Here is a 25,453-nt window from a genome sequence, read left to right on the forward strand (position 1 = left end):
TGCTCAGCGCCCTCCTGGATGCTCTTCCTCCATTTTGGGCGGCTGTGGGCCAGGGATTCCCAGGAGTCGGTGGAGATGTTGCCCTTTATCAAAAAGGCTTTGAGGGTGTCTTTGAAACATTTCCTCTGCCCACCTGGGGTTCACTTGCCGTGTCGAAGCACCGCGTAGAGCTCCTGCTTTGGGAGTCGCGTGTCGGACATGCAGACAATGCGGCCCGCCCAACAGAGCTGATCGAGTGTGGTCAATACTTTGATGTTGGGGATGTTGGCCTGAGCGAGAACACCGATGTTGGTGCATCGATCCTGCCAATGGATTTGCAGGATCTTGCGGAGGTACTTCTCCAACGTTTTGAGCTATCTGCTGTATATAGTCCACGTCTCAGCCATATAGGTGGGCGGGCATCACTATTGCCATGTAGACCATAAGCTTGGTGTTGGATTTGAGGTATCTGGTTTTCAAACATTTTCCTCCTCAGGCGACCGAAGGCTGCACTGGTGCACTGAAGGCCGTGTTCGACCTTGTCTTCAATGGCTGCTCTTGCTGACAGTAGGCTTCCGAGGTATGGAAAATGGTCCACATTGTCCAAGGTCTCGTCGTGGATTTTGATAATCGGAGGGGGGGGGGGGGGGCAGTGCTGTGTGGCGGGACAGGTTGGTAGAGGATCTTTGTTTTACGGATGTTTAGCATAAGGCCCATGTTCTCGTACGCCTCGGTGAAGGTGTTGACGATGGCTTGGAGCTTGGCCTCCGAGTGTGCACAGACGTAAGCGTTGTCTGCATACTGTAGTTCAATGACAGAGGTTGGGACGACCTTGGATCTGGCCTGGAAGCGGCGGAGGTTGAACAGATTCCTATTTGTCCTATAATTTTGCTCCACTCCAGCGGGGAGCTTGCTAACAGTGAGATGAAGCATTGCAGCAAGATCGAAAAGAACAGTGGTGAGATGACGCAGCCTTGCTTGACCCCGGTCCAGATGTGGATTGGGTCTGTGTTGGCTCCGTTGGTCAGGATCATGGCTTGCATGTCATCGTGGAGCAGACACGAAGATGGTGACAAACTTTTGAGGGCAGCTGAAACGGAAGAGGGTGCTCCATAATCCCTCATGGTTGACAGTGTCAAAGACAGCCATGTACAAGGGTTGGCGCTGTTCCCTGCATTTCTCTTGTTGTTGTCGCACGGTGAAGATCATGTCAGTTGTACCCCTTAGTGAACAGAATCCACATTGCGATTCTGGGAGGAGCTCTTCAGCCACAGGGAGAAGACGACTGAGGAGGATTCTTGCGATGACTTTCCCTGTGGCCTACAGCAGGGAGACTCCTCTGTAGTTACCGCAGTCGGACTTGTCCCCCTTTGCCTCAAATGGAGGAATTTAATCTGTAGCACTCAATGGAAGTATCTGCTTCAGTAAACATTTCATTGCAACTGGAAAAGGGGAAATATTTGAAGGCAGTTAAATTTTGAGCTCCCTTGTGGACTCTGGCATGAGAGAATCATTGGAGACAAAAGGTTTGTTATTTTCATGAAGGATTTCAGTTTCCTTGGACCAGTCCAATTGTAATGAACATCTGTCACAGCAATTTGCCTGTATTGCTGCCAAAGCGAGTTCAACTTCAAAACTAAACAAACCAACCACCACTGAAGATAAATGCAACTTATCTTCACATGTGCGGACTCCTACTGCTGATTATACAGACTGACTTCATAACGGTGGAAAAGTACCATCAAAAGATCCCGTTGAGTGCAACGGCAAATACGCTTTCAACAGATTTCACCAATTCTGGCCTCTAGCGCATCCACAATTTCAATCACCTCAGCCATTCCTGAAGCTGCCTAGGCCCCAAGCTCCGAGATCTGGAATTCCCTCCCTAAACCTTTCAAACTCTTTCTTATCCTTTAAGTCATTCCTTAAAATTACATCTCTTTGACCAAGCTTTTGGTCACCTGTCTTAATATCTGAATGTTGCTCAGTGTCACCTTGGGATGTTTTGCTATGTTAAATGTGCTTTATAAATGCAAGTTGTTGTATGTATAATCATAGAATTTTACAGCACAGATGGAGGCCATTCGGCCCATCATACCTGTGCTGGTTCTTTGAAAGAGTTATCCACTTAGTCCCATTCTCCTTTTGAAAGTTACTATTGAATCTACTTCCACCACCCTGTCAGGTACTGCATTCCAGATCATCGTAACTTGCTGCGTAAAATAAATTCTCCTCTCCCCTCTGGTTTTCTTGCCAATTATCTTAAATCTGCATCCTCTGGTTACTGACTCTCCTGCCAGTGGAAACAATTTCTATTCATTTATTTTATTAAAACTGTTCATAATTTTGAATACCTCTATTAAATTTCCCTTAACCTCTGCTCCAAGGAGATCAACCCCAGCTTCACTAGTCTCTCCACATATTGAAGTCCCTGAACCCTGGTACCATTGTAGTAAATCTCCTCTGCACCCTCTCAAGGCCTTGACATCCATCCTAAAGTCTAGGACCCAGAATTGGACACCATATTCCAGTCAAGGCCGAACCAGTGTTTTATAAAGATTTAACATAACGCCCTTGCTTTTGTACTCTTATGCCTCAATTTAAAGAGCCCAGGATCCCATATGCTTTTTTAACAGCTTTCTCAACTTCTCTTGCCATCTTCAAAGATTTGTGTATGTGAACCCTCAGGTCTTTCTGTTCCTGCACCCTCTTTAAAATTGTACCCTTTAGTTTATATTGCCTCTCTTTATTCTTCCTTCCAAAATGCATTGCTTCACACTTCTTTGCATTACCTTTCACCTGCCAAGTGTCTGCCCATTTCACCAGTCTTCCTCCTGAAGTCTGTTACTATCTTCCTCGTTGTTTAGTACATTTGTCATCTGCAACCTCTAAAATTATGCCCTTCATACCCAAGCCATTAATATATAACAAAACAAAGTGGTTCTAACACGGAGCCCTAGGGGACACCACTGTATACCTCCCTCCAGTCTGGAGAAACAACCATTCATCCACTACACGAAAGCCATTCTTAAAACAAAGTATATAGTGGTCTGAAAAAAAACAGAAAATGCTGGAAGCATTAAGCAGGCCAGGCAGCATCTGTCGAGAGAGAAACAAAGTTAACATTTTAGGTCGATGACCTTTCATCAGGACTGGAAATGGTTAGAGATGTAACAGGTTTTAAACAAGTAGAGAGGCAGGGAAAGGATGCTTTGATGCCCTCGACCCTATTAAAACCATTACTCACTCTCACCCTGGCCATTCCCCATGGTACAGCCCTTTCGCTCCCTCAAGTCCAAGGGGTGCAGACTTGAACAGATGTGGCAGACAACTGGTTTAGCCGTTCACCACCAGATCTGGCTGGACCACATAAAGCATTATCAGGTCCTACACTTGTCTGCCAAAACTGTTCACTATTCCAGGATCATTCTGGAATGCAAAGAAAACCCCTGGCTACTATTCTCTACTGCTAATCGTCTTCTGAAACCCCTATCCCCTGTCTCCATCACACTCGCCTCCAACAAGTGTGAGGAGCTCATGGACTTCTTTGTCTCAAAGATTGAGATCATCTGATCAACTGTATCGGTCATTACCCTTCCTTCCCCTAGCCCATCGGGCCAAACTTCTTTTGAGGTTCCCTCCTGCCCTAGTCCTGAACTTGCATCTCCCTCCAGTTTCTCTCTTATCTCCCCTTTTGACCACTCCATGTTCACCTTGACCATGAGACCCACTTCCTGCTTCCTTGACCCTATTCCCACTAAACCACTGACCACCCAATTTCCTTTTCTGGCTCCTATGTTAGCTGACATTGTTAACAGTTCTCTCTCCTTTGGTACTGTCCCCTCCCCTTCAAATCTTGCGTCATCACCCCTCTCCTCAAAAAGAAACCCTTGACCCCCAACTGTGCATGCTCGCTATCGCCCCATCTCCAACCTCCCTTTCCTCTCCAAAGTCCTTTGAACGGTGTTGTTGCTTCCTAAATCCATGCTCATCTTTCCCGGAACTCCAGTTTGAATCCCTTCAATCTGGTTTCCCCCCTGCTACATTACTGAAACGGCTTTCATCAAAGTACAATCCAACGCCTCTCCACCACTGTCCAGCTGGGTGAGACTACCCCGCCTTGATCCCTTCTTATCCATCTAATCGTAGCCAGAAAATCTCCTGCATTGCCTTCTCTTCCCACTCCCGCATCGTTACCTCTGGTGTCCCCCAAGGATCTATCCTCGGCCCTCTCCGATTTCTCATCAATATGCTGCCGCTTGGCGACATCATCCGAAAACAAGACGTCAGTTTCCACATGTACGCTGATGACACCCAGCTCGACCTCACCACCACTTCTCTCGACGCCTCTATGGTCTCTAAATTGTCAGACTGCTTGTCCGACCTCCAGTACTGGTTGAGCAGAAATTTTCTCCAATTAAATATTGGGAAGCCATTGTCTTTGGTCCCCACCACAAACTATGTTCCCTAACCACTGACTCCATCCCCCTCCCTAACATCTGTCTAAGGCTGAACCAGACTGCTCTCAACCTAGGTGTCATATTTGACCCTGAAATGAGCTTCCGGCATAATTAAAACCACCTATTTCCACCTCCATAACATAGCCCGTCTCCGCCCCTGCCTCAGCTCATCTGCTGCTGAAATCCTCATCCATGCCTTTATTAGTTCTAGACTTGACTACTCCAATGCACTCCTGGCTGGCCACCCACATTCTACCCTACATAAACTTGAGGTCATCCAAAACTCGGCAGCCCATGTCCTAAACTGCACCAAGTCCTGTTCACCCATCACCCCTGTGCTCGCTGACCTACATTGGCTCCCGGTTAAGCAACACCTCAATTTCAAAATTCTCATCCTTGTTTACAAATCCCTCCATGGCCTCCCCCCTCCCTATCTCTGTAATCTCTTTCAGCCTCACAACCGCCCCACCCAGAGATGTCTGCACTCCTTAAATTCTGCCCTCTTGAGCATCCCTGATTATAACTACTCAGCCATTGGTGGCCGTGCCTTCAGCTGCCTCGGTCCCAAGCTCGGGAATTCCCTCCCTAAACCTCTCCGCCTATCTATCTCTCTTTCCTCCTTTAAGACGCTCCTTAAAACCTACCTCTTTGACCAAGCTTTTTGTCACCTGCCGTAATTTCTTATGTGGCTCGGTGTCAAATTTATTTATTTTGTCTTATAACACTCCTGTGAAGCGCCTTGGGATGTTTTACTACATTAAAGGCGCTATATAAATACAAATTGTTGTTGTTTTCTTCCAGTTTCTTTGCAAATATTGTATATAGAACGGGGGCTGAATGCAAGTTCAAAGAACACGTGTTAGACACGCCAGCTCGCTCCTATCTGATTTTAGGTGCCACATGTAAACTGCAAAGTTTCAAGGTAGAATGCTGCTACTGGCCAGGCTTGGCCAGTACAGTCCAAAGACAACAAGCCAACATGTTGTGCGTTAAAAATTTCACATATTTCATTTCATCAGCCCGTCTGGAAGTTGAAAACAATTCTGGGTGCCAAACATACAATTACTTGGGAGTAAATTTCAGCAATCATGTTCTGTCTTGCGAAAATATACTTTTCCCATACACACACACAAACAAAACAAGTAAGTATGAGAACATAAGAATTAGGAGCACGAGTAAGCCCCTTGAGCCTGCTCCACCATTCAATAAGATTATGGCTGATCTTCAACCACAACACCACTTTCCCGCACTATCCCCATTTCCCTCACTTCCCCCAGAGTCCAAAAATCTATCTATCTCAGCCTTGAATATACTCAACGACTGAGCATCCACAGCTCTCTGGGGTAGAGAATTCCAAAGACACATAACCCTCTGAGTGAAGAAATTCCTCCTCATCTCAGTCTTAAATGGCCGACCCCTTATCCTGAGACTATGCCCCCGAGTTCTAGACTCTCCAGCCAGGGAAAACAACCTCTCAGCATATACCCTGTCAATCCCCCTCAGAATCTTACATGTGTCGATGAGATCACACCTCATTCTTCAGAGCTCCAGACAGTAAAGGTCCAAACTACTCAATTTCTCCTCATAGGACATGCCTCCCATCCCAGGAGTCAATCTAGTGCTTTGTGTGCAGTTCCCATATATTTGTTCTCAGGAAACAATATTAGTTTAACAGGGAAGCAATGTTGCTGCATTTAAGGACATCTGGACATAACACCAGAGGCAAGAGCCATAAGAATATTCCAGTCTGTTTTTGTGGTAACCTTACTAGCTGCTATAATCCTAATAGATCAACAACAAAGTGAGAGAGAGAGAACATAAGATTTCTGGGAGAGCTGCAAAAAAAAAATCAAGATTATGAAACTTTCTGCAATGTTAAAGGTGCAACCCACGCCAATATACTATTTGACTACCTCTCGATGTCAAAAGTCAACACATCAGCACTAACTGAACATGCTCTTTTTAGTAATCCTACTTTCAAGCACATTTGGGTATGGTAGTGTAATGGCGATCGTACTGGACCAGCTAACTCTGAGGTTGCAAGCTGTGAAATTGAATTCAATATATCTGGTAAAAATGACCATGACAACAGGAATAGCCATCCTCTTGTATTACTTGAAGCAAATAGTAGCAAACAGTTAATTATAAAAATAGAATGGAGTATTTATTAGTTAAGTGCTGATTTGTCTAGAAAGCTTTCCAATAATTCAGTACACAACTGTTGGAAGATTCAATAAATGTGCTTTGGGGTTTGAGGACAAAATCGAGAGATGTGCATGAATAAAACCAAAATGCAAAAACTAAAGTCACAAATACACCAAACCAGGCACGCCCGTACATTAGTGAGGCTATGAAGTGTCACGGTCCGGTCTCAGAATGTGCATCAGCCTCTGAAGCAAGTTGAGTCATCTCAATATGTAAAAAAGCAGCTAAATTGTGCATTTCGAAAGGGTTTGCTAATGAACTGGTTTGTCCAGGAACCACACACAGCAGTGTCAGATCGAACCCTAAACCTCCCCAACAATGTCGGAAAATTTAACAGGAATGCAAGTTTTCTACAATGCTGTAATTAATGCAGCCCGTCACCCAATTGTAAACAATTAATGTTGGACCATTGCATACCCACTGGTACTTCCATTTTCATTGCAGAGACCCTGACTATGCACACCCTGGAGAGCCAGATGTTCACAGACTGCTCGGGAAGACACAAGTAACTGAACATCCCATCTCTGGATTTCACAGGGGTAGGAGCCCTCACAAAACTCCCAACAAATTTCTCACATGCAATGCTACGAGCTGAAACCAAACTGTGTTCTAGCCCATCATCCAGGACAATCTCCTTTTGCCATCTTACTTGTGCACTGCCCACCATGTTTAAAGTTTTGATTTTGTTCTACCACTGTTTGGTCATCAGCTTAGCTCAGGTCAACCAAAACAGGACTGAGGCAAACCTGATGGAAATAGCATTTTGCACTATTTTCTTACTCACCTGATAAGCCTTGTTGATCTGTGCAGCTGCCCAAGTAGCGTATTTCATATTGTCCTTTTTGATTTTAGCATTAGCTTTAGGGTTAGACGCAATATGACTTGTAGACTGCGAAGGAGAGGAGAAAGAAAAAAAATGTTTCAACTTCTTCCCGCATTGGGTGCTAACTGTGCAAAATAACATTTCCCATTGTTATTACACTAAAGTACACCTTAGTACAAGGTGAGAAATGTTGTGGATTTTGCCTTTGAGCATCCAGAGCTTTCACTGGCAAAACAGACCACAGAAATGACACAAACTAGCACCAAGAATCTAGCTTACCGAAAAGCACTGAGCAGAAACATATTTCAGAATGCTGTAACAGCACTGAGTTATTGTTTAGTGCAAAGTAAACGTGCATTATACCAGAGAAATAAAGTGGACATATTCTGACAGACTGCTTCTTCCAACTCTTCAAGTCACGTCGAGACTAGACAAGCTGGGGTTGTTCACCCGAGAGCAGAGAAGGTTATGGGGAGATTTAATTGTGGTGTTCAAATTTTAGAGAGGTTTTGATTGTGTAGATATGGAGAAACTGTTCCCACTGGCAGAAGGGTCAGTAATCAGAGGACACAGCATTATGGCAATTGGCAAGAGGAGAAATTCTTTTCCACAATGAGTTGTTATGATCTAGAATGCACTGCCTGCAAGGGTAGTGGAAACAGATTCAATAGTAACTTTCAAATGGGAATTGGATAATTACTTGAAAAGGAAAAAAAATTGCAGGGTTATGGAGAAAGAGCAGGGGAAGGGGACTAATTGGATAGCTCTTTCAGAGAGCCAACACAGGCACAATCAATGGGCCAAATGGCCTCCTTCTTGCTGTATCATTCTATGATTCTTGAAGTCATGGTTACAATGGTCATGAATGAAAAGCAACCTAACTTCTCCAATGAATTAATATATGACTTTACCAGAGGAGATTCCTTCAATGTGCTCCAGCTTACCATGTAAAGCCCAAACAGAGCCCGCATGTTTCTGTTGTTTAGTTTCAGTGCCTGGGAAAAATACTTGCGAGAGAGTTCCAGGTTTTCAAGTCCACCTTGGGTGTATTTCACCTGCAGGAATAGAAGTTTAGAAGAACAAAAGAACGTATAAGTGGGATTTCAAATGCAGTGTGAAGTCATACACAGCTCACTTGGATTAAAAGCAAACAGTTTCTGCTGATTAGCTATTCACATTGTCTTGTAAAATGTGAAGCGTGTACTTGTAAACCAGTTAAAGCAACCAGCGGTTTGGTTTTGCTGTTGTGGTTACACAGAATGTACAGCACAGAAACAGGCCATTCAGTCCAACTAGTCTTTGCCAGTGTTTACTTTACTTCAGTGGATTTGAGGTAGAAGATCAGCCATGATCTTATTGAATGGCCTGCTCCTGCTCCAATTTCTTATTATGCACCTTACTTCATATACTCACCCTTTCAACATACCTTCTATCCCTTTCTCCCGCATGTATTTATCTAGCTTCCCCTTAAATCTGTCGATACTAATAGCCTCAACCACTCCTTGTGGTAGCAAGTTCCACATTCTAATCACTCTGAGTAAAGAAGTTTTGCCTGAATTCCTTATTGGATTTATTGGTGACTTTTCCAATCGAAACTGGGGACCTCACTGCAGGGAGCAGAATGTTTTTCATCTTTCTGTAGCCAGCCTTAGCATCAAGCATTTCCATGTCTGATATATTATGGGTTGGCCACTCTCTTCTGCCACAATAATGTGCCATAACTACAGCCTCACAAAAGCACAACATGCTGCACAGCATTTCCATAATCGGATTGAGGATGCCCAAGTTAAGTGCAACCACAGAGGAAAAACTGCACAGTCTGACTTGGATTTGAATGAAAGTCCCAGAGATTCATTTTAATTCTGCCCTCTAAGTCCCTAAGGGGGGGGAATTGAACAAGATACAGATCAGACATGAACTAATTGAATGCCGGAACCAGTTCGAGGGGCTGACTGGCCTACACCTGTTCCTAGGTTTTCTGCTATGCCTATATCAGTTATGTCATTTATGTCAACAGAATAAAATAACATTTAGCCTGTATTTCCTAACTGGCTAAACTCCAGGTGGTTTTCTTCATTCATTTTTATAAAGGAACGGGATTCTAATCAGAAGTCAAAACCTGAAATGTTTCAAATAGTTTTCAACTGTCATTTCCACTTATAATAACAAGAAGTACATACCACAGAGTGACAAATGCTGCTTCTGGGGTTAGGTTAATACTGTGAAAGACCCAGGATTACTTTAAATTGCAGGTAGGAATGCATTACAAGTCTTTCAATCTTATGATGTAAACCTTGACCTCAAATGTAGCATTTTCTCTTACAAGCACACACAAAGACAGAGACAGAGTCTCACGCACACACACATAGACTCTCACACACAGAGACCCTCACACACAGAGGCCCTCACACACAGAGGCCCTCACACACAAAGACTCTTTCACACACACACAAAGACTCACACACACACAGACTCTCTCACACCAACACACACAGACTCTGCCTCACACCCACAAACTCTGTCTCTCACACACACACAGACTCTGCCTCACACACACACAGACTCTCTCACACACACACATTGAAAAAAAGCAATCCTGCTTTTGAACATACATGCAACGAAGTGAAACACAACCCTAGAAATGGTTATATAAAGCAATGGGTAAGTATCAGATACATTGAGCAATGTTCCGAAAGAATGATACAGCACAGGAGGCTTCTAGGCCCATCATGCCTGTGCTGGGTCTTTGGTAGAGCTATCCAATTAATCCCACTCTCCTGGTCTTTCCCAAAAGCCCTGTATTTTTTTCTCTTCAAGCATTCATCCAATTCCCTTTTGAAAATTATTGAACCTACTTCTAACCCCTTTTCAGGCAGTACATTCCAGATCACAACAATATCTTTGTAATTTTTTTCCCTCATGTCACCTTTGGTTCTTTTCCCAGTCATCTTTAATCTGTATCCACTGGTTACCGACCCTTTGGGAAACAGTTTCTCCTTATTTACTCTGTCAAAACCATTCACAATTTTGAACACCTCTATCAAATCTCCTCTTGACCCTCTCTGCTCTAAGGAGAACAACTCCAGCTTCTCCAGTCTCTCCACATAACTGAAGTCCCTTATCCCTGGTAACATTCCAGTAAATCTCCTGTTCACTCTCCAAGGCCTTGGCATCCTTCCTAAAGTGTAGTGCCCAGAATTGAACACAATACCCCATTCTCAGGCCTAATCAGTCTTTTATAAAGGTTTAGCACAACTACTTTGCTTCTGTACTCCATGTCTCATAAGGGGCGGGGTGTATAAGGGAGACCCCGTGCAGCAGCTGGTCAATCGTTCCACTCGGTGCCGAGGCTGCTCGGACACTGCACCTGATTCTCAGATGTATTAGCAACCTTCATCTGTATGAACACCTGGACGCCGCTGGGAAGAGGTCTGGGCGCCGCCGGGGAGAGATCTGGACACCGCCGGAGGCCTTGTACATCGTGGGAGTACACTCATAACATAAGAACATAAGAATTAGGAACAGGAGTAGGCCATCTAGCCCCTTGAGCCTGCTCCGCCACTCAACAAGGTCATGGCTGATCTGGCCGTGGACTCAGCTCCACTTACCCGCCCTCTCCCCGTAACCCTTAATTCCCTTATTGGTTAAAATTCTATCTATCTGTGACTTGAATACATTCAATGAGCCAGCCTCAACTGCTTCCTTGGGCAGAGAATTCCACAGATTCACAACCCTCTGGGAGAAGAAATTCCTTCTCAACTCAGTTTTAAATTGGCTCCCCCGTATTTTGAGGTTGTGCCCCCTAGTTCTAGTCTCCCCGACCAGTGGATTCAACCTCTCTGCCTCTATCTTGTCTATCCCTTTCATTATTTTAAATGTTTCTATAAGATCACCCCTCATCCTTCTGAACTCCAACGAGTAAAGATCCAGTCTACTCAATCTATCATCATAAGGTAACCCCCTCATCTCCGGAATCAGCCGAGTGAATCGTCTCTGTACTCCCTCCAAGGCTAGTATATCCTTCCTTAAGTAAGGTGACCAAAACTGCACGCAGTACGCCAGGTGCGGCCTCACCAATACCCTATACAGTTGTAGCAGGATCTCCCTGCTTTTGTACTCCATCCCTCTCGCAATAAAGGCCAACATTCCATTCGCCTTCCTGATTACCTGCTGCACCTGCAAACTAACTTTTTGGGATTCTCGGTGGAACCTGAATGCTTGTTGTCCCAGCTGCTGAAAATTTGGACCAAGCATGTAGAAGATTGCTGATTATCCTAAATGAGTTTCATGCACAAGGACCCCCAGGTCCCTCTGCACCGCAGCATGTTGTAATTTTCCCCATTCAAATAATATTCCCTTTTACTGTTTTTTTTCCCCAAGGTGGATGACCTCACATTTTCCGACATTGTATTCCATCTGCCAAACCTTAGCCCATTCGCTTAACCTATCTAAATCTCTTTGCAGCCTCTCTGTGTCCTCTACACAACCCGCTTTCCCACTAATCTTTGTGTCATCTGCAAATTTTGTTACACTACACTCTGTCCCCTCTTCCAGGTCATCTATGTATATTGTAAACAGTTGTGGTCCCAGCACCGATCCCTGTGGCACACCACTAACCACCGATTTCCAACCCGAAAAGGACCCATTTATCCCGACTCTCTGCTTTCTGTTAGCCAGCCAATTCTCGATCATGCTAATACATTTCCTCTGACTCTGCGTACCTTTATCTTCTGCAGTAACCTTTTGTGTGGCACCTTATCGAATGCCTTTTGGAAATCTAAATACACCACATCCATCGGTACACCTCTATCCACCATGCTCGTTATATCCTCAAAGAATTCCAGTAAATTAGTTAAACATGATTTCCCCTTCATGAATCCATGTTGCGTCTGCTTGATTGCACTATTCCTATCTAGATGTCCTGCTATTTCTTCCTTAATGATAGCTTTAAGCATTTTCCCCACTACAGATGTTAAACTAACCGGCCTATAGTTACCTGCCTTTTGTCTGCCCCCTTTTTTAAACAGAGGCGTTACATTAGCTGCTTTCCAATCTGCTGGTACCTCCCCAGAGTCCAGAGAATTTTGGTAGATTATAACGAATGCATCTGCTATAACTTCCGCCATCTCTGGAAAACAGCTAATGTAACGCCTCTGTTTACAAAAGCAAGGAGTTCCTTCTGCAACTGTATAGGGTATTGGTGAGGCCGCACCTGGAGTACTGCGTGCAGTTTTGGTCACCTTACTTAAGGAAGGATATACTAGCTTTGGGGGGGTACAGAGACGATTCACGAGGCTGATTCCGGAGATGAGGGGGTTACCTTATGATGATAGATTGAGTAGACTGGGTCTTTACTCGTTGGGAGTTCAGAAGGATGAGGGGTGATCTTATAGAAACATTTAAAATAATGAAAGGGATAGACAAGATAGAGGCAGAGAGGTTGTTTCCACTGGTCGGGGAGACTAGAACTAGGGGGCACAACCTCAAAATACGGGGAAGCCAATTTAAAACCGAGTTAAGTAGGAATTTCTTCTCCCAGAGGGTTGTGAATCTGTGGAATTCTCTGCCCAAGGAAGCAGTTGAGGCTAGCTCGTTGAATGTATTCAAGTCACAGATAGATAGATTTTTAATCAATAAGGGAATTAAGGGTTACGGGGGGCGGGCAGGTAAGTGGAGCTGAGTCCATGGCCAGATCAGCCATGATCTTGTTGAATGGCGGAGCAGGCTCGAGGGGCTAGATGGCCTACTCCTGTTCCTAATTCTTATGTTCTTATGTTCTATATTTAATTCCCAGTCTTGGCCACCCTGCAACCACGTTTCTGTAATGGCCACCAAATCATACCCATTTGTAATGATTTGTGCCGTCAACTCATTTACTTTATTTCGAATGCTGCGTGCGTTTAGGTAGAGTGTTTTAATGCTAGTTTTTATACCATGATTTTTAGTTTTGACCCCTCCTGCAGCCCCTTTATATTCATACATATTGTCCCTTCCTATCACCTTGTGGTTTACACTTACCCCAGTGCTACTCTGCTCTGTTGCCTCCTGCCTTTTGCATTCTTTCTTGGGGTCCTGTTCATCTGAACTCTCACCCACTCTAACTAGCTCAGAGCCCTCTCCTGGGTTCCGAATACTCCTCACATTGAGGCACCGAGCTTTCATGCTTGCCTTTTTATTACACTTTGACCCTTTAGAATTTTGCTCTACAGTGGCCCTTTTTGTTTTTTCCTTGTTTTCTGCCCTCCACTTTTACTCATCTCTTTTCTGTCTTTTGCTTCTGTCTCCATTTTGTTTCCCTCTGTCTCCTTGCATTGGTTCCCATCCCCCTGCCATATTAGTTTAACTCCTCCCCAACAGCACGAGCAAACACTCGCCCTAGAACATTGGTTCCGGTCCTGCCCAGGTGCAGACCGTCCGGTTTGTACTGGTCCCACCTCCCCCAGAACCGGCTTCTGTCTCCGGCCTAAGGGACCCCATACCGGCCGCTTCTGTCCATGGCCGAAGGGACCCCATACCGGCCGGTTCTATCCATGGCCGAAGGGACCCCATACCGGCCGCTTCTGTCTCCGGCCGAAGGGACCCCATACCGGCCGCTTCTGTCTCCGGCCGAAGGGACCCCATACCGGCCGCTTCTGTCTCCGGCCGAAGGGACCCCATACCGGCCGCTTCTGTCCATGGCCGAAGGGACCCCATACCGGCTGCTTCTGTCCATGGCCGAAGGGACCCCATACCGGCCGCTTCTGTCTCCGGCCGAAGGGACCCCATACCGGCCGCTTCTGTCTCCGGCCAAAGGGACCCCATACCGGCCGCTTCTGTCTCCGGCCGAAGGGACCCCATACCGGCCGAAGGGACCCCATACCGGCCGCTTCTGTCCATGGCCGAAGGGACCCCATACCGGCCGCTTCTGTCTCCGGCCGAAGGGACCCCATACCGGCCGAAGGGACCCCATACCGGCCGCTTCTGTCCATGGCCGAAGGGACCCCATACCGGCCGCTTCTGTCTCCGGCCGAAGGGACCCCATACCGGCCGCTTCTGTCTCCGGCCGAAGGGACCCCATACCGGCCGAAGGGACCCCATACCGGCCGCTTCTGCCCATGGCCGAAGGGACCCCATACCGGCCGCTTCTGTCCATGGCCGAAGGGACCCCATACCGGCTGCTTCTGTCTCCGGCCGAAGGGACCTCATACCGGCTGCTTCTGTCCATGGCCGAAGGGACCCCGTACCGGCCGCTTCTGTCTCCGGCCGAAGGGACCCCGTACCAACCGCTTCTGTCTCCGGCCAAAGGGACCCCATACCGGCCGCTTCTGTCTCCGGCCGAAGGGACCCCATACCGGCCGCTTCTGTCTCCGGCCGAAGGGACCCCGTACCGGCCGCTTCTGTCTCCGGCCGAAGGGACCCCGTACCAACCGCTTCTGTCTCCGGCCAAAGGGACCCCATACCGGCCGCTTCTGTCTCCGGCCGAAGGGACCCCATACCGGCCGCTTCTGTCTCCGGCCGAAGGGACCCCGTACCGGCCGCTTCTGTCTCCGGCCGAAGGGACCCCATACCGGCCGCTTCTGTCTCCGGCCGAAGGGACCCCATACCGGCCGCTTCTGTCTCCGGCCGAAGGGACCCCATACCGGCCGCTTCTGCCCATGGCCGAAGGGACCCCATACCGGCCGCTTCTGTCTCCGGCCGAAGGGACCCCGTACCAACCGCTTCTGTCTCCGGCCGAAGGGACCCCGTACCGGCCGCTTCTGTCTCCGGCCGAAGGGACCCCGTACCGGCCGCTTCTGTCTCCGGCCGAAGGGACCCCGTACCGGCCGCTTCTGTCTCCGGCCGAAGGGACCCCATACCGGCCGCTTCTGTCTCCGGCCGAAGGGACCTCATACCGGCCGCTTCTGTCTCCGGCCGAAGGGACCCCATACCGGCCGCTTCTGTCTCCGGCCGAAGGGACCCCATACCGGCCGCTTCTGTCTCCGGCCGAAGGGACCCCGTACCAACCGCTTCTGTCTCCGGCCGAAGGGACCCCGTACCGACCACTTCTGTCTCCGGCCGAAGGGACCTCATACCGGCTGCTTCTGTCTCCGGCCGAAGGGACCCCGTACCGGCTGCTTCTGTCCATGGCCGTAGGGACCCCATACCGGCCGCTTCTGTCCATGGCCGTAGGGACCCCATACCGGCCGCTTCTGTCTCCGGCCGAAGGGACCCCGTACCGGCTGCTTCTGTCCATGGCCGTAGGGACCCCATACCGGCCGCTTCTGTCTCCGGCCGAAGGGACCCCGTACCGGCTGCTTCTGTCCATGGCCGTAGGGACCCCATACCGGCCGCTTCTGTCCATGGCCAAAGGGACCCCATACCGGCCGCTTCTGTCCATGGCCGAAGGGACCCCATACCGGCCGCTTCTGTCCATGGCCAAAGGGACCCCATACCGGCCGCTTCTGTCTCCGGCCGAAGGGACCCCGTACCGGCTGCTTCTGTCCATGGCCGTAGGGACCCCATACCGGCCGCTTCTGTCTCCGGCCGAAGGGACCCCATACCGGCCGCTTCTGTCTCCGGCCGAAGGGACCCCGTACCGGCCGCTTCTGTCCATGGCCGTAGGGACCCCATACCGGCCGCTTCTGTCTCCGGCCGAAGGGACCCCATACCGGCCGCTTCTGTCTCCGGCCGAAGGGACCCCATACCGGCTGCTTCTGTCCATGGCCAAAGGGACCCCATATCGGCCGCTTCTGTCTCCGGCCGAAGGGACCCCGTACCGGCCGCTTCTACCCCGGGCCAAAAGGACCGTGCACCGGATTCGGGGGACGTCTAACCGGCCGAAGGGACTCCGGGACGACCTGCCAAAGGGATCCGAGGATGTGGAACCGGCTGAAGGACTCCGAGGCCAATGCTCAATCCGCCGAAGGGACTCTGAGGCCGACGCTAAACCGGCTGAAGGGACTGAGGCATGGCGTCGTCTTCTATCCCCAACCAACTTTTAATTAATTTTTTAATTTTTAATCAACTTTTAAACTTATTAAACAATTTGGTAGAACTTTTAAAACTTGCATGTTAGACTCTCAATCGAAATACTTTTAAATATCTATTATTAATCTACATTTTTGATTTAACAACTTTTAGAAACTTTTTAAATTGGGGAAACTTTTATAATCTAATATTGATTTACAACTTAGATTTTAACAACTCAGAAATGTTTAAAAACTTTTCAACAACCCTTAGAAACTCTTGAAATAAATTGGGAATCTTTATCAATTTTTAACTTTTAAAACAACTTTGGAAGTCACCTTCCTAATGCCTGCCCCCCAACGAAGCCTCGGACCATCTACCATCAATGGCGCTACCCGGCGCCGAGCTTGCAGCCAACACTTCGCCGTAGGCAATTGGGCTTATAGAGCTGTGCCTGATCTCCAGTTGTCTTGGTCCCCCTTGCCACTGGACCAAGACCTTGTTCAGCTAAGCCCGTGTGGTTGCCGGTGTGCAGCGGCCACCCCACGTTAAAAGAACTCACGCACAGGCATCTTCCACTCCGTCAATATGAAGTTCGGGACCTGGAACATCAGGACCCTCATGGACAATCCCAACAGCAACAGGCCGAAACGCCGCACCGCCATAGTTGCCTGGGAACTCAGACGTTTTGACATTGACATCGCCATCCTAAGCGAGACTCGGCGGGCAGGGGAAGGCCAGTTGAAGGAATATGGGGGAGGTTCCAACTCCTTCTGGAAAGGGAAACCAGAGGCAGAACGCCGCCTTCATGGAGTCGGCTTTGCTGTCAAGAATGAGCTGGTCGACCGCCTCAAAGACTCCCCCTGTGGGGTTAACGAAGCCTCATGACTCTCCGTATCACCCTATCTCGGAACCAATGAGCCACAGTCTTCAGTGCGTACGCCCCTACACTCGATGCAACGAATGAGGCTAAAGAGGGATTTTACTCCAACCTCGAAACATCCTTGTCCCGCGTCCCCATGGGCGACAAATTGATCCTCTTGGATGATTTTAATGCCAGGGTTGGCAAAGACACAGCCCTCTGGGGAGGTGTGATTGGCAGAGAGAGGGTAGGGAAAGCCAATTCCAGCGGTACCCTACTCCTGATAAAATGTCTAGAACATGAACTCCTCATCACCAACACCCTGTTCCGCCAGAGGGACAAATACAAGGCATCGTGGCAACACCCTCGCTCCAAACACTGGCACCTGCTTGACTATGTCATTGTCCGAGCCAGGGATCGCAAGGATGTGCGCATCACCCACACCATGACAGGAGCTTATGACTGCTGGACGGAACACCGCCTAATCCAATCCATCATCAACGTTAACATTGCCCCAAAGCAGAGGGGACAGCAGAAGCAGTTCCGCAAAAAAGTTAATGCCGGGGCACTTAAAGACCCAGCTGAGAGCCCTATACAGCCAGCGCCTCACAGCCAATCTAGCGTGCCTTGATGACCCTGAGATGCTGAATCCCCATAGTGCTTGCTCTGCCCTCCAGGCCTCTATAACCAGTGCCTGTGAAGAGACACTTGGTCACTCAACCAGAAAACATCAGGAATGGTTTGATGAAAATGATCAGGAGATCGAAGAAATAATAGATCACAAGCGCAAAGCATTTCTGAGCCTCAAGCAACAACCCAATTCGGGAGCTGCAAAACAACATTACAGAGGGCTCAAGGCTCAGGTCCAACAAAAAACTCGGGACCTAAAGAACAGGTGGTGGATGGAGAAAGCACAGGAGATACAACAACTGGTCTACAGCCGTGATATGCGAGGATTCTTCGCTGCAGTCAAGGCCACCTCTGGTCCAAACTGCCAAGGCCCCACCCCACTCCTGGCCAAGAACGGGGAAACACTCATCAAGGACACCAAGGTTGTCAGGGCCCGATGGAAGGAACACTTTGAAGATCTCCTCAATCGAGACTCTGCCTTTGACTCGAGTCCATCCCGCAGCATGCGACCCGCCATCAACTCAGTGAAACTCCAATGCTGCACGTGGTAGGCAAAGCCATAAAACAGCTTAAGAATAACAAGGCTTCGGGTGCGGATGGAATCCCTGCTAGAGGCGGAGAGGTACTGTTGGCACGGATACACGACCTCATCTCTCTCATCTGGAGGGAGGAGAGCATGCTGGGAGGTCTGAGAGATGCAGTGATTGTGACCATTTTTAAAAAGGGGGACAAGTCCGACTGCGGCAACTACACGGGAATCTCCCTGCTTTCAGCCACTGGGAAAGTTGTCGCTCAAGTTCTCCTCAATCGTCTTCTCCCTGTGGCCGAGGAGCTCCTCCCGGAATCACAATGCGGATTTCGTCCCCTAGGGGCACAACAGACATGATCTTTGCAGTGCGCCAGTAGCAGGAAAAATGCAGGGAGCAGCGCCAGCCCTAATACATGGCCTTTTTCGATCTTACAAAGACCTTTGACACTGTCAACCGTGAGGGTCCATGGAGCGTCTTCCTCCGTTTCGGATGCCCCCAAAAGTTTGTCAACATCCTTCGCCTGCTTCACGATGACATGTAGGCCGTGATCCTTACCAACGAATCCATTACAGACCCAATCCATGTCCAGACCGGGGTCAAACAGGGCTGCGTTATCGCTCCAACCCTCTTCTCCATCTTCCTCACCGCCATGCTCCACCTCACAATCAACAAGCTCCCTGCTGGAGTGGAACTAAACTACAGAACCAGTGGAAAGCTGTTTAATCTACACTGCCTCCAGGCTAGGTCCAAGATCACCCCAACCTCTGTCGTTGAGCTGCAGTATGTGGGCGACGCCTGCGTCTGTGCACATTCAGAGGCTGAACTCCAGGATATAGTCAATGTATTCACTGAGGCATATGAGGCCTTACGCTTAACATCCGTAAGACAAAGGTCCTGCACCAGCCTGTCACCGCCCTCCAATCATCAAGATCCACGGCGCGGCCCTGGACAACGTGGACCATTTCCCATATCCCGGGAGCATCTTATCAACAAAGATAGACATTGATGCGGAGATTCAGCATCGCCTCCAGTGCACCAGTGCAGCCTTCGGCCGTCTGAAGGAAAGAGTGTTTTGAAGACCAGGCCCTCAAATCTACCACCAAACTCATTGTCTACAGGGCTGTAGTAATACCCACCCTCCTGTACGGATCTGAGGCATGGACAATGTGTAGAAGGCACCTCAAGTTACTGGAGATATATCAACTATGTCTCTGCAAGACCCTGCAAATCCCCTGGGAGGACAGGCGCACCAATATCAGTGTCCTCGACCAGGTTAACATCCTTAGTATTGAAGCACTGACCACACTCAATCAGCTTTGATGGGCAGGCCACATAGTACGCATGCCTGATAAGAGACTCCCTAAGTAAATGCTTTATGCGAAGCTCCTTCGTGGTAAACGAGCCAAAGGAGGACTACGGAAACGTTATAAGGACACCCTCAAAGCCTTGCTGGTAAAGTGCGACATCACCACTGAGACCTGGGAGACCCTGGCCGCAGATCGCCCTAAATGGAGAAAGTGCATCCGGGAGGGCGTTGAGCTCTTGGCGTCTCAACGCAAAGAGCGTGAAGAGGCCAAGTGCAGGCAGCGGAAGGAGCGCGCGACAAACCAGCTCCACTGACCACTTCCCTCAACGAATGTCTGTCGCACCTGTAACAGGATCTGTGGCTCCCATATCGGACTGTTCAGCCATCAAAGAACTCACTTTGGGAGTGGAAGCAAGTCCTCCTCGATTCCAAGGGACTGCCTATGATGATGATGATAATAAAGCCAAGGATCTCATAAGCCTTTTTAACAGCCTTCTCAATTTGTCTGCCACCTTCAAAGCTTTGTGTACATACACCCCAAGTCTGCACCCCCTTTAAAATTGTACTATTTATTTTATATTGCCTCTCCTCATTCTTACTACCAAAATGCATCACCTCACATTTTGTGCTAAATTTCATCCGCCATGTATCTATCCATTTCACCAGTCTGTCTATGTCGTCTTGAAGTCTGTTACTATCCTCCTCGTTGTTTACTACATTTCTGAGTTTCGTGCTGTCTGCAAACTGTGAAATTGAATCGCAGCAGCCAATTTGCGCACAGCAAGGTAAATTGGCTGCCACATTTCCTACATTACAACAATTCAAAGGAACTTTATTGACTGTTAAACGCTTTGGGAAGTTCTGAGATCATTAAAGGCACGACAAAAATGTACGTCTTTCTTTCTATAATGCCCTGCATACCCAAGTCCAGGTCGTTAATATGTATCAAACAGAACAGGTACAGATCAATCCCACAACAGCGGGAATGCTACGCTCCCACCTACCTCTGCGTAGTGCTGACAGTACAGGTGATTATGAGGATTAGTCATCATAAGTTCCTCTAAGCAAAATGCTGCTTTTCCATAACTGCGTAAAGGAGGCAAAGAGAAAAATACAAGAGTTCATTGCATATCTTAAATCTAGTTCACATTACAACTAGTTTGCGCTAAGCACTATTACGATCTGTATTTTCTCACAGCTAGAACAATCGTAATCAAGATTAGCATTTTAAATAATTCACTATCAAGTATATTACATGATTAGAAATGTAAAAATCTAGAAAAATATTGAAGGTTGCAGTGAGGTTGTGAATGGCACTATACAAATGCAAGTAACATTATCTGGCGCAGACTTGATAGGCCAAATGGTCGCCTTCTGCGCTGTACTATTCTGTGCCTTGTGTTTTACCATACTCAGTAATTAAACCTAGCATTAGCAGCCATGCTACAACACATTGGAAAAACTTGCCATGCTGCAGATCCCAAAGGAAATTCAATGCTGTATTCAGTATTAATGGAGTGATTAACAGCATGTCTTTTCACAACACTCATTGCTCATGAACTTGCTGCTTCCTTGGAGCGGTATCCTGTGTTTCACTGAAGAGTCAAAGGAAGATATTGGAGGTATTTTCTCTGAAGTATATACCTTGCTGTGCACAGGCCAAACGATTTAGGTCTAAAACTACTTTAAGCCCTTTTTATTTGTGCTGAGCATGGGACACCATTCCATTCATACTCGGAAGAAGCAATTGAAAAATTAAAAACTTAGAAACTGAGAGATTTTTGTTGAGTAAGGGTATCAAGCGATATGGAGAAAAGGCGGGTAAATGGTGTTGAGGTACCGACCTGCCATGGTCTAATTGAATGGCAGAATAGGCTCGAGGGGCTGAATGGTGTCGTCCTGTTCCTGTGTTACATTCTCTTGCTTGCCACTGCAACTTATTGTAGCCAATTTACAGACGGATCCTTTACAAGGAGATAAATTCTTTGGGCCTTCCCAAAGTAGTGGTAACTCTTAGTAATGGCATGGGGCCAATGGCAGCCCTTGAGCCTTTGAGACATTCCTCTCACTGCCTACTCCAGATTTTAACATGACCAGCGCCCTTCACAGGATCGCAGCCTGCAGCATGAACCGATGAGCATCAGAAAAAGCTGGCCATCAAATGGAAGCCAATTTACTGGCAAATCAACTCGCCACCCCATTCGGTAACCAAATCGCCTGTAATATTTTGTGTAACTCTGCTGCATGAAGTGGCTGAAATAATTGGCTGAAACACTGCAAACATTGAGCTAAAACAATGCACAAAGCACAGCGCAAGAGATGAAGAAAAAGTATTTTAATAATCGTCTAGTGGGTTAGCACAGACAGAAAATTAAATATAATTTCAGAATATTAAAGAGTTTATAATCGAGCCCTTAATTACTTGGAATTGTTTGATCTCCAGACAGCTTTTAAAAACTTTGAATATTTGGCTTGCAATCCTCAGTTTACTTTTGCATTCAATATAATTAGCCCTCTTTTGATTCTTTCTATTGCTCTGAAGTGTTTAGTTGCTTCTAATTATATTCAGCTTTGTATTTAGTAACCTCACTGACCTGCTTGTCAATTCTGCACTAGACCCGGAAATGAATATATTGCGATGAAAACTGAATTTATTAAAATAATCACTATGCCCATTGTACTTCTTTCTAAAAGGAGGAAGGGTGAACGGAAAAGTCCCAAGTACGCGTGAAGCCAGGAGGGAAGGTCAGTCAGCAACTAATTGCACAACGGGAGCGGGGCCCCTGGGTTGCGATGGGGAGGAGGGCTGTAAGAAATCATGGATTAGAAGAAATCATGAATTGGACAAAATAACTTGGGACAAAAAAGTCTCTTCAGATTAGTGTTAGAATAACTGGGTAGATGCTTAGAATTTGCTTATGTTTTTGATTCCCTGCGGAGGTTATAACATTTAATGATTCATTCCATGGTACAATTGCTAAAGCTATTTGAACAGCGTGAACATAAATAACTGAAATAACTGATAAATGATTGCGGAACCAACCAGGGAGCAGGCTATCTTGGATCTAGTACTGTGTAATGAGGCAGGATCAATAAATGATCTCGTAGTAAAAGATCCTCTAGGAATGAGTGACCATAACATGGTTGAATTTCAAATTCAATTGGAGGGTGAGAAAGTTAGTTCTCAAACCAGTGTGCTAAGCTTAAATAAAGGAGACTGCAAAGGTATGAGGGCAGAGTTGGCTAAAGTGGACTGGGAAAATAGTTTCAAGTATGGAACAGTTGATGAGCAGTGGCAGACATTTAGAGAGATATTTCATAACTTGCAACAAAAATATATCCCAATTAGAAGGAAAGACTAAGAGAAGGGATAACCACCCGTGGCTAACTAAAGAAATAAGGGATGGTATCAAATTGAAAACAATGGCATACAATGTGGCCAAGACGTGTGGGAGGCCAGATGATTGGGAAATTTTTTTAAGCCAGCAAAAAACAACTAAAAAAAATGATAAGAGCGAGGGAAGATAGATTATGGAAGTAAACTAGCACGAAATATAAAAACAGATAGGAAGAGTTTCGACAGGTACACGAAAAGGAAAAGAGAGGGTAAAGTAAATGTTGGTCCCCTGGAGGATGAGAATGGGGAATGAATAATGGAGAACAGGGAAATGGCAGAGACGTTGAACAAATATTCTGTATCGGTCTTCACGGTAGAAGACACTAAAAACATCCCAATAGTGGATAGTCAAGAGGCGACAGGGAGGGAGGAACTTAATACAATCACCATCACGAATGAAGTAGTACTCGGTAAAATAATGGGACTAAAGGTGGACAAGTCCCCTGGACCTGATGGCTTACATCCAAGGGTCTTAAAAGAAATGGCTGCAGAGATATTGGATGCATTGGTTGTAATCTACCAAAATTCCCTGGATTCTGGGGCGGTCCCAGCAGATCGGAAAACCGCAAATATAACACCCCTATTTAAAAAAGGAGGCAGACAAAAAGCAGGAAACTATAGACCAATTAGCCTAACATCTGTCGTTGGGAAAATGCTGGAGTCCATTATTAAGGAAGCAGTCGCAGGACATTTGGAAAAGCATAATTCAATCAAGAAGAGTCAGCATGGTTTTATGAAAGGGAAATCATGTTTGCCAAATTTGCTGGAGTTCCTTGAGGATGTAACGAGCAAGGTAAATAAAGGGGAGCCAGTGGATATGGTGTATTTGGATTTCCAGAAGGCATTCGATAAGGTGCCACACACAAGAGGTTATTGCACAAGATAAAAGTTCACGGGGTTGAGGGTAATATATTAGCATGGATAGAGAATTGGCTAACTAACAGAGAGTCGGGATAAATGGGTCATTTTCCAGTTGGCAAACAGTGACTAGTGGGGTGCTGCAGGGATCGGTACTGGGTCCTCAACTATTTACAATCTATATTAATGACTTGAATGAAGGGACCGAGTGTGATGTAGCCAAGTTTGCTGATGATACAAAGATGGGCGGGAAAGCAAATTGTGAGGAGGACACACAAAATCTGCGAAAGGATATAGACAGGCTAAGTGAGTGAGCAAAAATTTGATAGATGGAGTATAATGTGGGAAAACGTTAAGTTATGCACTTTGGCAGAAATAATAGAAAAGCAAATTATAACCTGGGGGTCCTTGTGCATGAAAGACAAAAAGTTAATATGCAGGTACAGCAAGTAATCAGGAAGGCAAATGGAATCTAGGCCTTTATTGCAAGGGGGATAGAGTATAAAAGCAGAGAAGTCCTGCTACAACTGTACAGGGTATTGGTAAGGCCACACCTGGAGTACTGCGTGCAGCTTTGGTCTCTGTATTTAAGGAAGGATATATTTGCATTGGAGGCTGTTCAGAGAAGGTTCACTAGGTTGATTCCGGAGATGATAGTTGTTGAGATGAGTTGACTTATTAGAATAGGTTGAGTAGGTTGGGCCTATACACATTGGAGTTCAGAAGAATGAGAGGTAATATTATTGAAACTTATAAGATAATGAGGGGGCTCGACAAGGTGGATGAAGAGAGAATATTTAACTCATAGGGGAAACTAAAACTAGGGGACATCGTCTTAGAATAAGGGGCCACCCATTTAAAAGTGGGATGAAGAGAAATTTCTTCTCTGAGGGTTGTAAATCCATGGAATTCTCTGCCCCAGAGAACTGTGGAGGCTGGATCATTGAATATATTTATGGCAGAGATAGACAGACTTTTGAACGATATGGGAATAAAGGGTTATGGGGAGCGGGCAGGGAAGTGCAGCTGAGTCCATGATCAGAACAGCCATGATCTTATTGAATCAGGCTCGAAGGGCTAAATGGCCTTCTCCTGTTCCTATTTCTTATGTTCTTATAACAAGCATCTGAAGGCCAAGAATGGCATGTCTGACTCCAACCTTGGGAGGATAAGGACAGGAGAGATGGGCCTTCAGAAAGTAAAACAGGAAAGACATGTGGAGAGGAGGGTTTCACCTAAGAGTTGAGACAAAAAACTCCACACATCAGGTTAAATGGTCCTGTCCATTATTTTACGCCAGGCCCACCCCTAAAAAGAAAATAAAAGATAAGTCTAAAGAGCTTTTCAGGGCAGACGGTGCAGAGAAGAGCTGTCTGATTAGGACTAATACCAGCAACTTGTCATGGTTGTATGTCTACTATGTCTATCTTGATTGTGTTGTGTTTGACTATATTTGAACTACTGTTCCTTAATAAAAC

At 46.8% G+C, this 25,453-nt stretch overlaps 1 protein-coding gene across 1 annotated transcript in view; it reads right to left on the reverse strand.

The window, feature by feature from the left end:
* emc2 (ER membrane protein complex subunit 2) overlaps positions 1–25,453 on the reverse strand; it is a 133,856-nt gene that overhangs the window by 26,213 nt on the left and 82,190 nt on the right. Inside the window, exons 8-10 of the mRNA XM_070889061.1 lie at positions 20,725–20,806; positions 8,412–8,522; positions 7,429–7,533 (exon numbers count right to left, since the gene is read on the reverse strand). Of these exons, the coding sequence (XP_070745162.1) occupies positions 7,429–7,533; positions 8,412–8,522; positions 20,725–20,806 (298 nt within the window). The remainder of the gene's footprint in view (positions 1–7,428; positions 7,534–8,411; positions 8,523–20,724; positions 20,807–25,453) is intronic.

The sequence above is a fragment of the Pristiophorus japonicus genome, chromosome 1 (assembly GCF_044704955.1).
Source record: "Pristiophorus japonicus isolate sPriJap1 chromosome 1, sPriJap1.hap1, whole genome shotgun sequence".
Taxonomy (NCBI): domain Eukaryota; kingdom Metazoa; phylum Chordata; class Chondrichthyes; family Pristiophoridae; genus Pristiophorus; species Pristiophorus japonicus.